General features: G+C 52.5%; 1 protein-coding gene across 7 annotated transcripts in view; it reads right to left on the bottom strand.

Annotated features, from left to right (window-relative positions):
* Nucleotides 1-16,850, bottom strand: part of TMEM94 (transmembrane protein 94) — a 40,400-nt gene that overhangs the window by 21,249 nt on the left and 2,301 nt on the right. For 6 of the 7 annotated variants that reach the window (XM_070060314.1, XM_070060313.1, XM_070060310.1 and 3 more), the window contains exon 2: nt 3,453-3,584. In XM_070060314.1, coding sequence (XP_069916415.1) covers nt 3,453-3,476 — 24 coding nt within the window. In that variant the 5' untranslated portion in view covers nt 3,477-3,584. Of the gene's footprint in view, nt 1-3,452; nt 3,585-5,753; nt 5,791-16,850 lie in introns of those variants that run through there. The other variant, XM_070060311.1, reaches the window with a different exon arrangement.

Consider the following 16,850-nt stretch of genomic DNA (forward strand, 5'->3'; position numbering starts at 1 on the left):
AGAGGGAGAAACTGCCAGCGGCCTGGAGCCCTGAGGGCCACTGCCAGTATCCAGGAATACCCTGGGGCATGTAAACACCTGCTCTCTTCCTGTCCACTGCACCCGAGTCACTGGGCAAGGTTAGGACCCCCCTGCCCCATGATGGGGAGCCTGTCGTCCATGTAGAGCCCCGAGCCACGCAAGGCCTCCCCTGCGTGGCGTCATGCCAACACCAGCTCCTGCCGTGAGACGCAGGAGGAGGGAGCAGGGACATGTGAGTTATTAATAGCAACACATCCTGCACGTAGTGGAAGGACTGGCCACTGAGAATATTCCGGGGGGCAGAGCAATGGCCCAGGAAACTCCCACAAGAGGAATCCACGGGGAAGAGGGTGGAGCCAATAGAAGGAGGGGCCTCTGAGGATTCCAACATCTTCCAGCCAGGTGGTGTGGGGGCCCCAGTAGCCACTAATCAACGCGAGTGGAGGACCACAGTAAGACGCAGCTGCCCAAGGGACACCCAGGTCCCTGCTCTGATATCTGGGAGGCTCTCAGCACAGGCACGCTGGGCGCTGGGCGCTGGGGGGCTAAGGCACTAGGAGGTGACTTCTCTCTGGCCAGACCACCCTTAGGAGGGGCTACAAAGCCCCAAGGGACAGGAAACAGCCTAACAAGTCCCCTAGCTGAGGCACAGGTTGGAGGCCCAGCAGGGTTCCCCAGGGCTCGTTTCCTAGACACCATCTCCCTGCAGGGAAGGGAAGAAAGGGCCAGAGCCTCCCCCTCCCCCCTGCTCTAGCACAGCTCCCGGTGGGGCCCTGCAAACAGACAGCAGAATGGGAACAGAAAGGAGGGGCCGGGCAGCCCAGAGGTGAAGGGCGGGCAGCAGGAAAGCAGGGCGGGCAGGTCGGCTCCTGTGCCCGCCACTGTGAGGAGTGCAAAGATCACCAAGCCAGCAAACAGGCTCCCCTCTGTGTGGCCGGCCTTGAAGAGGAGAGCAGGGTGGGGGTAGGGAGCCCACTGCCCCCATCCTGCCTCCTTCCTCTACTGCTAACGTGAGCAACTGCACTGGGCAGCCCTGTCGCCCAGGAGTAGGCATCCAGCCATCAGTGCTACTGCACGATCACCAGGGGCTGGAGGACAGGAGACACTGAGAGCTGGCAGGCCAGAGAAGGGGGTGGGGCGCACAACATCACCCAGCAACAACCGAGCTGACCTGGGCTGAGCCGGGGCTGGTAGCTCCCTGGCCGTCCGTCACCTCTGCCAGCTGGTCCCAAGCCTGCTCCTGCAAGACTCCTCCGGCCACGCCGGGCTGTGGGGAGTTTCTTTACAAGCACCTCCATGCAACTCCCAGGTACCTCGTAGAAACCCTGTTAGCCCCCCCATCGCTTAATTGATTGCTCATGCTATCCATTCTCCAACCAGACTCCAAGCCTTCCCGAGCCACTGGCCACCTGCCCAGCTAGGGCTCTCCCAGTCCAAGGGCAGCATTGTAGAAATGGGGTCATGAGCGTGGCCATGACCCTTTCTAGTTCAGGACTCACCTACCAGAAAGAGGAGGACAAAGAAACCCTCCAGGAAAAATGGCCCTAAGAACTATCCAGCCAGGGTTTGTTTTTGTTTTGTTTTGTTTCCCCCCCTCAAGATTTATTTATTTATTTGTAAGGCAGTTAGAGAGGGGAGTGGAGAAAGAGACCTTGCATCTGCTGGTTCGCTCCCCAGATGGCCACAATGGCCTGGGCTGGGACATGCTGGAGCCAGGAGCCAAGAACTTTCCATCCAGATCTCCTATGTGGGTGGCAGAGGCCCAAGCACTTGGACCATCTTCCTCTGCTTTCCCAGGTGCATTAGCAAGGAGCTGGATCAGAAGTGGGGCAGCCAGGACTCAAACCGGAGCTCATACGAGACGCTGGCACTGCAGGTGCAGCTCAACCCACTGTAGCACAGTGCTGCCCCACAGCCTGGGCTCTTGTAGAGAGAAGCCAGCCCCCCGAACATAGAACCTTGTTTTCCTGATACACTAGAGATAATTGTTTCAGTAGCAGGCTGGAACCAGAGGACAATTCCACCTTCTGTCTGGGGGGTATTCAGCCACCCCCAGGCAGGCTACATCAGAACCTCCTAGGGTGTGCTACCTGGAATTGAGCAGTGCACAGCACTAACAACTGTATTAGTAACCTTGCACCCAGGCTAGCAGGGAGACAACTGTGGCTTCCCTCTGTGCCAGTCACTGCTAGGATGAACACCTCTGGAAGAGCAGGTGAACAGGAGGTTGCTTCAAGGCCAAATTCACAGCCTGCTGTGCAGCTGGACCGGAAGCACAAGCCTGGAGTCAAACAGGCAGCAGTCAGCTGGGCACCACCAGAGGCCGGGGGAACAGATCCACAGCTTCCTCTCCAGACCGCCCCAAGCTCTCCTTGGCAGGAAGATCACTGTCCTGAAGTGCAAGTCAATACATATTTACCAAGCCCTCGCTGCAGGCCAGCCTCTGTGCAGGGAGCCAGAGAAACCGAGATAAAGTGGAAGAGAGATTCTTCCAGTGGAGTGTGACGAATAGATGGTAGGTGCACAGTGAGGCACAAAGGGAGGGGGGACTGTTGCAGGGAAGGTGACGGCTAAACTTGCAGGAAGAGTGGAGGGGGTTGCCAGGAAAAGCAGTGGTGAGTGTCGAGAGGCAACAGCCTAACTGTGGTGTGGGTGCCCGAACTCAGCGGCAGTCAGGGTTAGTGATGGCAGTCAAGGCTGACAGGCTAGGAATGCTTGGTGGACGGGCAGGACCGGGATGGCAAAGGGCTTTGTTCACACAGCAGGTGGCACAGCAGGTTTCAGCCACTCATCCGTTTTGCAGCAGCCACGTGAACACGGGTGAGCAGAGTCAGAGACATCTAATGGGAGATTAGGGCAGGAGCCAGGCAAGACACAGACACAGGGCTTCCTCGAAGGCAGTCTGCCCGGGGAGAGGAAGATTCTGATTGATAGGTAAATCTGCCTCCATCCAGTGTACTTGGAGGGTGTCCAGCTTACGGACGGCCTGGACCTCCTGGGAGCTCACCCCCAGCTGATGAAGTAGCTGTGTTTAGAATCTGATTGGGAAGATTGTCCCTAACCACAGACAGGGTGCCCAACAGTACCCAACGTGGCTCAGCAGGTTGGGGCACGGCCCCAGCAAGGAGCAAACAAACTAAATTACACACCCCTGGGCAAGAAGTGGAAGAATGGCGCGGAGCCAGCCCAGATCAGACGGCCACCACCACGTGGCCGCGTTACCTGTTCTTCCCTCATCCTTACTCCAGGCTTCCTAGCCCGGCAACACTGCCTCTCAGGAGGGGTCTCAGCCACCCACCCCAGTCTCATCACACACCCCCGCCCTCACTTTGGGTTTAAAATCCCCTGAGAGGACTCCCAGGCCAAAGCAAGTAGGGAAAATCCAGGAGAGTGCCCCATACAATGCCCAGAGGTAAGAGGACACGGCCTACCACATGCTTCTCCTTCAGGTCCATGGGCCCAGAGTGCTGCAGGCATGCCCAGATGAGTGTGGTCACCCCCAAAAGGAAGGCTCCTTCCCAACATGGGCAAACCCCAGCGATTACGTCTCACAGTCACAGCATCTGGCGGGGAGAAAAGAAAGAAATCGAGTAGGTCCAGGAAGGTGCAGGCCCGGGCAGCTATCGCAGACCACCTAAACCAGAGAACACGCAAGAGAACGGCCCCGCTGGACTACCAGCCCCAGCTGGCCCTGCCTGGCAGCAGTGCCTCCCCCAAGCCATCAGTGCTGGACCAGCGCCCTCCCGGAGGCCGGGGGAAGAGGGCTCCGGAGAGAGCCTGCAGAGGTACAAGCGTGCGACCTTTCAGCCTTCATGTTCAGCGGCACGCTGTGTTCTGTCCCACATGTACTCCGTCAGTCAGTGACTTCCAGCAGACAGGAAAAGCCGTGGCTTATCAGGGTTTGTGTGAGTTAGGGTTAAAGGGACAAGCATTCGGCCGGGTGGCTAGGATGCCAGCTGAGACGCCTGCATCCGGTGTCGGCGTCGGAATGCCTGGGTTCATGTCCCTGCTCTACTTCCAGTTCCATCTCACTGATCATGTGCACCCTGGGAAGCAGAGGTGATGGCCAAGAAGCTGGGTCCCTGCCTCCCACGTGGGACACCTGCACTGGCTTCCTCAGAAGACGGGAGTCCCCCCATATATATATATCTGTCTCTCTGCCTTTCAAATAGATACCTTTTTTTAAAGCTAGGGGGAAGCTTGGCATTATGGTCAACTGGACTCTCAACGCAGCTCCAGGAGGAGTAGGGAGAGCAGCAGGCAGGACGGAAGGAGACGTGCTCAGTCTGCCGCCGGTGAGGGCGGCTCCATCTCTTCCCGTTCGCCAGAAAAACGCACTTCACGTGCCAACTGCATGGCCGTGGACCCCAGCCTTTCGTGCCTCCGAGGGCAGACGTCCACAAACAAGGGCAAGCCCGTCTGACCAGGAGTGTGACAGAAGCAGGCCAGGTGGCTGGAGAGTGGCGATTCGCCCGACCTCCCCACCCACGTCACACACACAGCAAGCCCTGACCTCCTCACCCCAGCACAACCTCCACGGTGTCGGGTCACAGCGTGTTTGGGTAAAAAGTGACACTGAGTAACCTGGTTGGGTGCCAGGTGACTTGTCTCGGAGAGAGCAGGACCTGCTGACAAGCGCAGTTCTTTCTGGGGCCTGCAGCGAGCCTCATTAAGAGGAGCCAGGCAGAAGCCCAGGAGAACTGACCCGTGAAACGGCTGTCAGGACAATAAAAAAGCTGTGTCTAGGAGGTCCGGCCAGGAGGCCCAGGTCCCGCAGTCGCCAGCTCCACTCCAAAATTCCACCCCACTCCTTCCCGAGCAGCCCCAGTGCTGATGTCACAGGCCACACTGCCAAGTCTCTCCCCGCCCTGCCTTTCAGGTCAGGGCTTTCAAAGCTGGGCCGGCCCTGAAGGGTCGGAGACGGTGACGTTGGAAGTGGCCTTGCAGTGCAGTGACACTGGGTTTTTGGCAGCCGACTGAGATGGGATCCTGAAAGGCCAAACGCTCTTCTCCCCGGGGCTGCGCTCTGACTCAGGCTGCCGGAGGCCCCCACACACCCCACCCCAGCAGGGGCTGGATGAGGCAGTCGCCACACAGGGAGAGGCACCGGAGCCAGCCGGGGAGTGCGGCTGTTCACTCCTTCCACGACACTGCAGTGACGTAGCTGTGGCCAGCTGGAAGCCACAGCAGTACAGACAGGGCAGCCGGGAACAGGACATTTTCCTAAGAGTCTGTTTTCCCATCGTCCCATGCATGGGAAAGAACTGTTCTTAATGGTCTGCTCCGAAACCTTAAAGGGCCAGTCCTGCTCCCGGCCCATCGTGGCAAAAAGCACGGGTTTCGGAGCCAAAGATCCTAGCTCCAAAATGTATCAAATGCCAATAACCATGGCAAGTTCTTTATCCCTCTAAGCCTCTGTGTCTTCATTCGCAGAGGTCCTATAAGAACTACGCAAACTAGTACACACAAGGCTCTGGTACACACTAGGTACTAAAAAGAGCTGCCGTTACTATCATCAGCAAATAAGAAATAGAAACCAAATGTCACCTGGGCCAAGATAAGGATTCAAAACTAAGGCAGAGGAAATCAAAGGCTTACTATGAGAAAGCAATTAGCAAAACTGTCTTTACGTGTAGAAGACTAGAACCTACATGAAAAATATCCTAAGAGAACCTACAAATAAAATTCTAGAACAGAGGCCAGCGTCATGGCGCAGCAGGTAAAGCTCCCACCTGTGATACCAGCATCCCACATGGGTGCCAGTTTGAATCCTCACTGCTCCACTTCTGATCCAGCTCCCTGCTAATGTCCAAGTCCTTGGGCCCCTGCACCCGTGTGGGAGAACCAGAGGAAGCTCCTGGCTCCTGGCTTCAGCCTGGCCCTGCACAGGTTGTTGTAGCCATCTGAGGAGTGAACTAGCAGATGGAAGATTCCTCTCGGCCTGTCTCTCCCTCTGTCACTATAACTCTGAAAATAAATAATAAATCTTTTAAAAAAAATCTAGAACAAATAAACAGGCAAGACTGCAGGATACAAGGTCAAAATACAAATGTAAATTAAATTTCCATTCTGATAATGAAATCTTAGGAAATAGAAGTTTCCGGGGCAGATGTTGTGGCCTGTACCAGAGTGCTGGTTGGAGTCCTGGCTGCTCCACGTCTGATCCAGTTCCCTGCTGGTGCACCAGAGAGGCAGAGATGACAGCCCAGGGACTTGCATTCCTACCCCCCACGTGGGAGACCTGGATGGGTTCCTAGCTCCTGGCTTCAGCTTGGCCCAGCCTTGATTGTTGCAGGAATTTGGAGAATGAACAGGCAGACAGAAGTTCTCTGGCTCTCCTCTCTCTCTCTATTACTTTGCCTTTCAAATAAGTAAATGTATCATTTTTTAAAAAGAAAGAAAATTTTAAATGTGATTTAACTTTTTTTTTTTGACAGGCAGAGTGGACAGTGAGAGAGAGAGACAGAGAGAAAGGTCTTCCTTTGCCGTTGGTTCACCCCACAATGGCCACTGTGGCTGGCACACCACACTGATTCAAAGCCAGGGCTTCTCCTGGTCTCCCATGGGGTGCAGGACCCAAGCACTTGGGCCATCCTCCACTGCACTCCCTGGCCACAGCAGAGAGCTGGCCTGGAGGATGAGCAACCGGGACAGAACCAGCGCCCCAACCAGGACTAGAACCCGGGGTGCCGGCGCCGCAGGCAGAGGATTAGCCTAGTGAGCCGTGGCGCCGGCCTAAATGTGATTTAATAGTATAAAAAACACCCATGAACTACTTAGGGATGACCCCCACCCTTTTTTTTTTTTTTTTAAAAAAAAGATTTATTTATTTATTTGAAAGGCAGAGAGAGAGATCTTCCATCAGCTGGCTCACTCCCTAAATGGCCTCAATGGCCAGCGCTGTGCCAGACCAAAGCCAGGAGCCAGGAGCTTCTTCCGGATCTCCCACATGGGTGAAGGTGCCCAGGCACTTGGGCCATCTTCTACTGCTTTCCCAGGCACATTAGCAGGGAGCCAGATTGGAAGTAGTGCAGCTGGGACTTGAACTGACATCCATATGGGATGCTGGTATCACAGGAGGTAACTTTACCATTATGTCACAATGCCAGACCCTAGGGATAACTTAAATAAAAATATATGTAAGAACTGTCCCCTACTGAAATAAATTAAAGAAAACGGGCCGGTGCTGTGGCATAGTGGGTAAAACAATCGCCTGCAGTGGCAGCATCCCATATGGACACCTGTTCAAGTCCTGGCTGCTCCACTTCCAATCCAGCTCTCTGCTATGGCCTGGAAAGACAGTGGAGGATGGCCCAAGTCCTTGGGCCCCTGCACCCACGTGGGAGACCCAGAGGAAGCTCCCGGCTCCTGGCTCCGGATAGGCGTAGCTCTGGCTGTTGTGGCCATCTGGGGAGTGAACCAGCAGATGGAAGACCTCTCTCTCTCTCTCTCTCTCTCTCTGCCTCTGCCTCTCCTTCTCTGTGTAACTCTGACTTTCAAATAAATAAATAAATCTTTAAAAAAAAAAAAGAAATTAAAGAAAACCTAAATAAGTTGAGAGGTATACCAAACTCATAGATTGGAGGGTTCAATAGTAAGATGCCAATTACCGCTAAACCTATCTATAGATTCAGTATGATCTCAATCAAAGTTGTAGTCGGCACTTTTGTAGAAATTGACAAGCTGACTCCAAAATTTATATAGAAGTAAAATACCTAGAATAGGCAAAACAATTTTGTAAAAGAAAAGCAAAGAGAACTGCAGGTGCCTGATCTGAGGTTTAATGAAGTGGTACTGGGGCAGGCATTTTACATAGCAGCGAGGACACTGCCTGGCACACCCCGTCCCATAGCACAGGGCCTGGGTTTGAGTCCAGGCTCTGCTTCTGACTCCAGCTTCCTGCTGATGTGTACTGAGAAGGCAGTGGTGGCCCAAGTACTGGGTCTCTGTCACCCAACAGGACACTCAGATTGAGTTCCCGGTTCCTGGCTTTGGCCTGGCTGCAGGCATTTGGGGAGTGAACCAGAAGCTGGAAGATTTCTGTCTCTGTCTCTTGGCCTTCCAAATGAATTAAAAAAATTTTTTTTTTAAAAATGGTACCAGCGGGGCCGGTGCTGTGGAGCAGCAGGTTAAAGACTCGGCCTGCAGCGCTGGCAACCCATATGGGCGCCAGTTCAAGTCCCGGCTGCTCCTCTTCTGATCTAGCTCTCTGCTATGGTCTGAGAAGGCAGTAGAAGATGGCCCAAGTCCTTGGGCCCCTGCACCCACATGGGAGACCAGGAAGAGGCTCCTGGCTCCAGATCGGCACAGCTCCAGCCATTGCAGCCATCTGGGGATAGGAGACCTCTCTCTGTGTCTCTACCTCTCTCTTTCAAATAAATAAAATAAATCTTTTTTTTTTTTTTTTTTGACAGGCAGAGTGGACAGTGAGAGAGAGAGAGACAGAGAGAAAGGTCTTCCTTTGCCGTTGGTTCACCCTCCAATGGCCGCCGCGGCCAGCGCGATGCGACCGGCGCACCGCGCTGATCCGATGGCAGGAGCCAGGAGCCAGGTGCTTTTCCTGGTCTCCCATGGGGTGCAGGGCCCAAGCACCTGGGCCATCCTCCACTGCACTCCCGGGCCACAGCAGAGGGCTGGCCTGGAAGAGGGGCAACCGGGACAGAATCCGGCGCCCCGACCGGGACTAGAACCCGGTGTGCCGGCGCCGCAAGGCGGAGGATTAGCCTAGTGAGCCGCGGCGCCGGCCAATAAATAAAATAAATCTTAAAAAAAAAAAGATAATCAAAAGGAAAAGACAGACTAGGAGAAAATATTCCCACGCACATATATCTCTGACTTGTAACCAAAATAACAAATTCATGTATTTAAATATTAAGATCAACAACCAAATTTTTCAAAAGGACAAAGATTTGACAGACACTTCAAGGAAAAACAAGCTCTACAAACAGGCAATACAAGTATGAAAGATGATCAGTATTAGCCGTTCGAGAAGTACAAATGAAAACCACAATATCAGCTTCTGCCCATTAGAACAACTAAAATGGAAAAGACTGACAAAAGGCCGGCGCCGCGGCTCACTAGGCTAATCCTCCACCTAGCGGCACCGGCACACCGGGTTCTAGTCCCGGTCAGGGTGCCGGATTCTGTCCCGGTTGCCCCTCTTCCAGGCCAGCCCTCTGCTGTGGCCAGGGAGTGCAGTGGAGGATGGCCCAGGTGCTTGGGCCCTGCACCCCATGGGAGACCAGGAAAAGCACCTGGCTCCTGGCTCCTGCCATCAGATCAGCGCGGTGCGCCGGCCGCAGCGCGCCGGCCACGGCGGCCATTGGAGGGTGAACCAACGGCAAAGGAAGACCTTTCTCTCTGTCTCTCTCTCTCACTGTCCACTCTGCCTGTCAAAAAATAAAAAATTTAAAAAAAAAAAAAAAGACTGACAATAGCTAGCACTGGGGAGGGGATGAACTCCTAATTGTTGGTGGGAATGGAACATGGTACAACCACTTATAGTCGGGAAGTTTCTTAGAAAGCTGAGTACTGCAAACATTTACTAAAGATCCAGCAATGAAAAAAAAAAAAGTCCTCAAATTGTACACGAATGTTCAAAGCAGTTTTGTTCAAAATATCCAACAACTAGAAACAATCCCAACGGCCCACCCACAGGGAACAAATGAACGGATCGTGGTATTCCCGTGCCATGGAGTTCTACCCAGCAATGAACCCAAACAAAATCCTAATCTACACCGCGGTGTGGCTGAATCTCAACACATCTGCTGAGAGAGAGGACTCAGAAGGGTGCACAGTGAATGACTCCATGCATACAGCAGTTAGAACAGGCCAAACTGATCTATAACGACAGGAAGCCAATCATGGCTGCCTGGACAAGGAGAGGAGGTGACTGCCAAGGGCACAGGGAGCTGTGTTCAATATCTGGACTCTGCAATGGGGACATCGGTGCATAAGCTTGTCAAAGTTCTTCAGACTCTGTATTTACATAGATGGATTTTATTCTGTCTGAATTTTGTCTCAATAGACTTGATTTTTTAGGAAGTGAGGTGGAATCTGAGATCCAACTAAATCAGCTCAACAACATCTATAAAATCCAGCACCTGCTCGACTTTGGGGGAATATGAGAGAGAGAGGAGGATGAAGTAAACAAGATTTACCATGTACCTACTGTGTGTAAACTACACCAGGATGTTGAGCAATGTCCTTTCCAAAGAACTGTAAGATAAAGGTCTCTTCCCTAGATGGAGTTCTATTTTTTAAATTTTTTAAAGATTTATTTATTTATTTATTTGAAAGCCAGAGCTACAGAGGGAGAGACACAGAGAGAGATATCCCCTATCCACTGGATCACTCCCCTAATGGCCATAACAGCATGATCTGGGTCAATCCGAAGCCAGGAGCCAAGAGCTTCTTCCAGGTCTCCCATGTGGGTGCAGGGGCCCAACACTGGGCCGTCTTCTGCTCCTTTCCCAGGCACATGAGCAGGGAGCTGGACCAGAAGTGGAGCCGCCAGGACTTAAACCAGCACATTCCACATGCTATGCTGCGCTACAAGCAGCAGCTTTACCCACTACGTCACAGCGCCGGCCCCCCAAGATAGATTTCTAATACAGCCAGTTTGGGGCTATTATAAAAAAATTTACTAAGATTCAAGTTGGCAGGGAAATACTAAACAGGAATTAATTACCAACAGCAGGAGCTGCAGGGAGAATTAAGTGTGGGCTGAGGGTCCCAGGGGAAAACTTCCCAGAAGAGGTGAGGCTGCAGCTGTACACCTAAGAAAGCTGACCCAAGCGGGAACTGGACGACCCAACTACGGTCCCAGGGGAGAAATGCGGGTAGCCTTCTTGAGACGGTGAGTGCGTCTACTTGGTGAGATCAGAAAGCCTGGTTAAAGGGGGAGCGAAGAAACGAAAGACCACACAGGACAGGGACCGGGGCCGATAAAGAAAGAGGCACTGAGGAGCCACTCAGCTCTCTGGGTACACCCCAGTACCCCAGTATTTTAAGAGGGTAGAGAACAGATCAAAGGGAGAAGGGAAAGAAATCACAGGCCGTGGTGGGTGTTGGGCACAGGGGTAAACATGTGGTTTGGGACGCTCATATCCAATATTGGAGTGCTTGGGTTCGAGTCTCAGCCCCACTTCCAGTTCCAGCTCCCCGCTAACGCACACCCTGGGAGGCAGCAGATGACGGCTCAAGTGCTTGGGCTCCTGCACCCACATGGGAGACCTGGATGGAGTTCTCACCTCCTGGCTTTAGCCTGGCCTAGCTCCGACTGTTCCAGGCGTTTGGGAGTGAACCAGCAGGTGAAAGGTGTCTGTCTCTTTCTCTTTCTGCCTTGTGAATAAATACTTTTTTAAAAATTATAGGCATTAGGGTGCTGGTGCTGTGGTGCAGCTGGTTAAAGCCATGGCCTGCAGCACCGGCACCCCATACGGGCACTGGTTCAAGTCCCGGATGCTCCACTACCGATCCAGCTCCCTGCTAATGCACCTGGGAAGGCAGTGGAGGACGGCTCAAGTCCTTGGGCCCCTGCACCCACAGGGGAGACCTAGAGAAAGCTCCAGGCTCCTGTCTTTGGGCTGGCCTAGCTCCTGTCATGTGGCTATTTGGGAAATGAACCAATGGACAGAAGACATCTCTCTCTCTCTCTCTCTCCCTCTCCTTCTGTCTCTCTATAACTCTACCTTTTAAATAAATAAATAAACATTTTAAAAATTACATGTACTAGAGTTAGAAGAAAATGATAATAATCTTGGTCTACCATGATGAGTATGCAGACAGGCTACAACAGCAGGTGTAAAATCACAGAGATGGGTGCTTCCTGCTGTCAGGCTCAGAACCACCGTCAAAAGGAGCCAAGTGGGTGCCGAGGCTCAGGTGGAGGGCAAGATGAGGAGTTGGCTGTCCTTCTAATCCCTTCTTAAATTTCTTCATTTATTTACTGGAAAGGCAGGGTTAGAGAGAGAGAGAGAGATTTTCCATCCGCTCGCTCACTTCCCACATGCTGCAACCACTTGGGCTGGGCCAGGCTGAAGCCAGGAGCCAGGAAATTCTTCTAGCTCTCCTACATGGAGACAGGGGCTCAAGGATTTGGGCCATCTTCTGCTGCTTTCCCAGGAGCCTCAGCAGGGAGCTGGATCAGAAGTGGAGCAGCCAGGACAGGAACTGGCACATGTGGCACAGCCTGCAGTGCCAGCCCCCTCCTTATCCCTTCTAACAGGATCTTCATTAGCTGGGTTTGCGTTCTAGCCATGCCCAACACACCAAAAACACCAGCTGACAGATTTGTATTCCGCTGAACAGCAGTGCCCAGAGGGAACTAATTGATAGGTTAACATCAAGCAGCAGGGAGGTTTTTAGCTGCAAGCCGGAGTCCTACCTCAAGGGGGGGGGGGGTCCTCAATGTGTTATCAATGACTTGGGTGAGGAAACAGCTGGTATGCTAATCGAATTCTCAGAAAGCACAAATCTGGAAAGGAGATCAAAGTCAAGATCCAAGAAGATCTCAACAGGCTGGAATGATGGGCCAAATCTAATAGGCTCAATTTAACTGGGAAAAGTATTAAGCTCTGTACTTATATCCAAAAACCAGTGTGTAAGTCTACCACAAAAGACTTAATTAAATGCAATCTCAATACTACAAGTGAGCGTGGCCACCCGAATTTCGTCCTCATGTAGGCTGCATGAACAGATACGCCGTGTCCCCAGCTTTCTGTACACCCCAAAGCACACCCGGAATATTTTGTTCAATCGTGCATCACATACTTTAAGAGGGACACCAACGAAACCGGAAGGCTTCCAGAGAACAGTAATCAAGTGGGAGAAACCATGGCGCAAGAAATAGTTGGAGAACTGAAGACATTCAGTCACAACATCAAAAACACACACGGGGCGAGGGCAGGGCTGGAGAGGCAGGCCGTACTCAGGGAGAACTCCAAACAGGGACCAGGGCAGGGGGCAAGTGCTGGAGGAGGCAGCCTGGGGTCAACACAACGGCCACTGCAGGTTTCTTAGAGGGGGCAGGGAAGCAGCATTTAGCCTAGCAGTTAAGGTCCCATCTGCTGTATCAAGTACCTGGGTTAGAGTCCCAGCTCTGGATACCAATGCCAGCTTCCTTCTAGTGCAGACCCCGGGAGGCGCTGGTGCTGGCTCGAGGGACTGGCATCCTATCACCCATGTGGGAGACTTGGATGGCGTTCCAGGCTCCTGGCTTTAGCGCCCAGCTACCGCAGGCTTTTGGGGGAGTGAACTAGTGAATGGGAACTATGTCTCCTCCCTGTCTCTGTCTCTTGAATAAATTAATTAGAAAAAAAAAAGGCAGGAAGGCATAGACTTCCCTGTGAGGCAGTGAGTTCCTCATTGCGAGAGACCACCACGCAGAGGCTGGGAAATTCGAGAGAGAATTAATATGCCCGGTGGAGGGAGGGAAAGAGGTAACTCTGGTCTCTTCCTGGGAGACCCGGTGGCTTCTACAGTTGAAAAGATGCTCAGCTCTACTCATAGGAGACTTTCAAATTAGATGACAACAAGAAAGCAAAACTGGAAGGCTCCCCGCATGACGTCAAGACTCACAAAGTCACAGTAAGCAAGGCAGTGCGGTATCGGCCTAGTATGAGAGCCCAGAAATAGATCTAGACATAAACTGGCAATTGATTTTTGAGAAAAGCACACAGGCAAGTCAAGGGGGAAAAGACAAAGCGTTCAACAAATGGTGCTGGAACATCTGAATATTCAGATGTAAAAAGTAACAATAACCTTGGAAATATGACTTGCACCATCTAGAAAAATGAACACAAAATGGATCAGAGACCCACACAGAAGTGAAACTGTGAAACTCCTAGAAGAGATGGGAGAATTGTGACCTTGGCATGGATTTCACAGATTCAATAACAAAAGCCTAATCCACCAAAAAAAAATAAAATAAAATAAATCACACGTGGGAACTGAATAGATGGGGCCAGGAGTAGCGGGGAAAATTTTTACTGAATATACTTTTGTATCTTTGACTTTTGCCTTCTGATTTAAAGATGTACTTATTTATTTATTTGAAAGGCAGAATGACAGAGAGAGGGAGAAACAGAAAGATCTCCCACCTGCTGGCTGACTTCCCCCAGATGGCCAGGGCTGGGCCAGGCTGGAGCCAGGAGCCAGGAACTCCATCTGCGTCTCACAGGAGGGCGGCAGGGGGCCAAGTACTTGAGCATCTTTCACTGTCTCATTAGAGGGCAGCTGGATTGGAAATGCAGTAGACAGGACTCAGACCGGCACGCTGATAGGGGATATTGGTGTCGAAAGTGGCTGCTTGGCAGGCACCACGGCTCACTAGGCTAATCCTCCGCCTGCGGCACCGGCACCCCAGGTTCTAGTCCCGGTCTGGGCGCCGGATTCTGTCCCGGCTGCTCCTCTTCCAATCCAGCTCTCTGCGGTGGCCCGGGAGTGCAGTGGAGGATGGCCCAAGTGCTTGGGCCCTGCACCCCATGGGAGACCAGGAGAAGCACCTGGCTCCTGGCTTCGGATCAGCACAGCGCGCCAGCTGCAACTCACCAGCCATAGCAGCCACTTGGGGGGTGAACCAATGGAAGGAAGACCTTTGTCTCTGTCTCTGTCTGTCTCTCACTAACTCTGCCAGTCCAAAAAAAAAAAAAAAGTGGCTGCTTAACCTGTTGTGCCATCACACCAGACACTGTGTCTTTTCTCTCTCTCCATCTCAAATAAACAAATAAAATGATAAATTGATGTATATTTTACAATAATAATAATAATAATAAAAAGCCAGCAGCTTCTACCTCTGTTTCCCAAAAGGCCCTGCATTGTCTTACTAAGCAACATCCCCGCCCTTGGGTTCCATGTCAACTTAGTGGAAGTTTACACTCTGTGACTCTCTCCCTGGTATGTTTCTTCTGCTCATCTCCTATTGAGGAAGTCTGGCATCACAAAAGATCTCATCCAGAGGATCTTGCAATTACAAAAACCGGGTCAAGCCGGCGCCGCGGCTCAATAGGCCTGCGGCGCCGGCACACAAGGTTCTGGTCCCGGTTGGGGCACCGGATTCTGTCCCGGTTGCCCCTCTTCCAGACCAGCTCTCTGCTGTGGCCAGGGAGTGCAGTGGAGGATGACCCAAGTGCTTGGGCCCTGCACCCCATGGGAGATCAGAAGCACCTGGCTCCTGGCTTCGGATCAGCGCGGTGCGCCGGCCGCAGCGCGCCGCCCACGGCGGCCATTGGAGAGTGAACCAACGGCAAAGGAAGACCTTTCTCTCTCTCTCTCACTGTCCACTCTGCCTGTCAAAAAATAAAAAATAAATAAAAAAATACAAAAACCGGGTCATATAATCACACTAAAATATCTGGTCTCCCAAACGCCCTACATGGCTCTCCTTCTCTTAGGCATCCCTCATCCCCCATCACTTCTGGGCTCTGCAGCTGGCAAAGCTCAAAGCAATCAGGGTGAGATTTGCCCGGCCTGATTCCGCCAGCAGGGCTGGGTCTAAATCTGGCCCTTACCCTACTTGCTGTGCCAGGGGACCTACACTGTTTACTACCGCCTCAGCAGCCACAGGCAAAGCTCCTCATTACACAAACCCCTGATCACCAAGCCACACATTCCGGGAGAAAAACATTCCTGCTTCAGCCTGGCCTAACCTTTCGTTCACCTGGGCTGCTGTCAACAAATGCAGGGTGGCACAGAGACGGGGTTTAAACAACATTTTTAGAGGAGCCTGCATGTTCTGTAAAGCCAGGAAAACAACACTGGCCCTGTAGCAAGCTGACAAACGCTGACACTGGTTTAGCACGGCCCGGAGCTTCCCCACTGTAACACCAGGAATGGACCGGACCTGGAGACTTGTGTCTTTCCAGCTCACACTTGAGCCCCCTGCCCAGGTCAAGCAAGGCTGTGGGTGCAGGTGCTTCTCCCGGTAGTCCCTCCCCCTCCCAGCAGAAACCGTCTCCTGACCCTTATTTAGGGGGAAGGGAGAGAACCGAGGACTGTGCCCTTCCTCTCATCAGTTCTGCAGGAGTTAAGATTTCCAAACGGCAGATCTCCACACTAGGAGCTGGCACTCCCTCGCAGCTTCTCAAAATAGAAATGTGCAGGGCTTTGTTCCCTTCCATTCCAGCCGCCCAGCCCCTGCCCTGCCGGGCTAATCTGCTGAGGTCCACTCGCCACAAACAAGGGGCGTGGTGGTGGTGGTGGGGAGTTAGCTTGCAGTTATTTGGGGACGGATTATCAAGGGGATGCTTTGTACTCGCGTTGCACCTCCCCGGTCAACGCACTACCCACAGAATCCACCAGTTCCCCTGTGTGTAGCTCTGACAAAGAGAACCGGTGAGTGTGCAAGTCAGAGCTGACACAGAAGCTGAAGTGAGACGTAGAGAGTGTGGCTTGTATCTGAGTATGCTGTCTCCACTCCAGGGTGAACGCGGTCTGCCTTCTGATATGTTCTGATCGGTACAGTGATTTTCAGACTTTTCATTCCAGAGGTCACTTTTATTTGACTTTGAGATAAGGAACCCTACCTGTACCATCGCTTTAAAAAACATCTTGGCTCCCTCTTCAGAGCTCACAGGTTGGCCCTTCTTTTGCCAGGAGTTCCATAAAGATACCACAGCGGTTTTTCTCCTTTCAGTGGTTTTCAGCCTTTTCCAGCCTCCACGCAGTTCTTGTACCCAAAACATCCCCATTAATGACATTCCCCAATGACACCATAATGGCTCCCCAAAACCCAGGAAGAGATTCACCTTTCTGCCGATCCTACTCCACCCCAACACCCCCACACCATCCCCTCGACTGACAATCACGGAAATTACTGATGTGCCAAA

The sequence above is a fragment of the Oryctolagus cuniculus genome, chromosome 17 (genome assembly GCF_964237555.1).
Source record: "Oryctolagus cuniculus chromosome 17, mOryCun1.1, whole genome shotgun sequence".
Taxonomy (NCBI): domain Eukaryota; kingdom Metazoa; phylum Chordata; class Mammalia; order Lagomorpha; family Leporidae; genus Oryctolagus; species Oryctolagus cuniculus.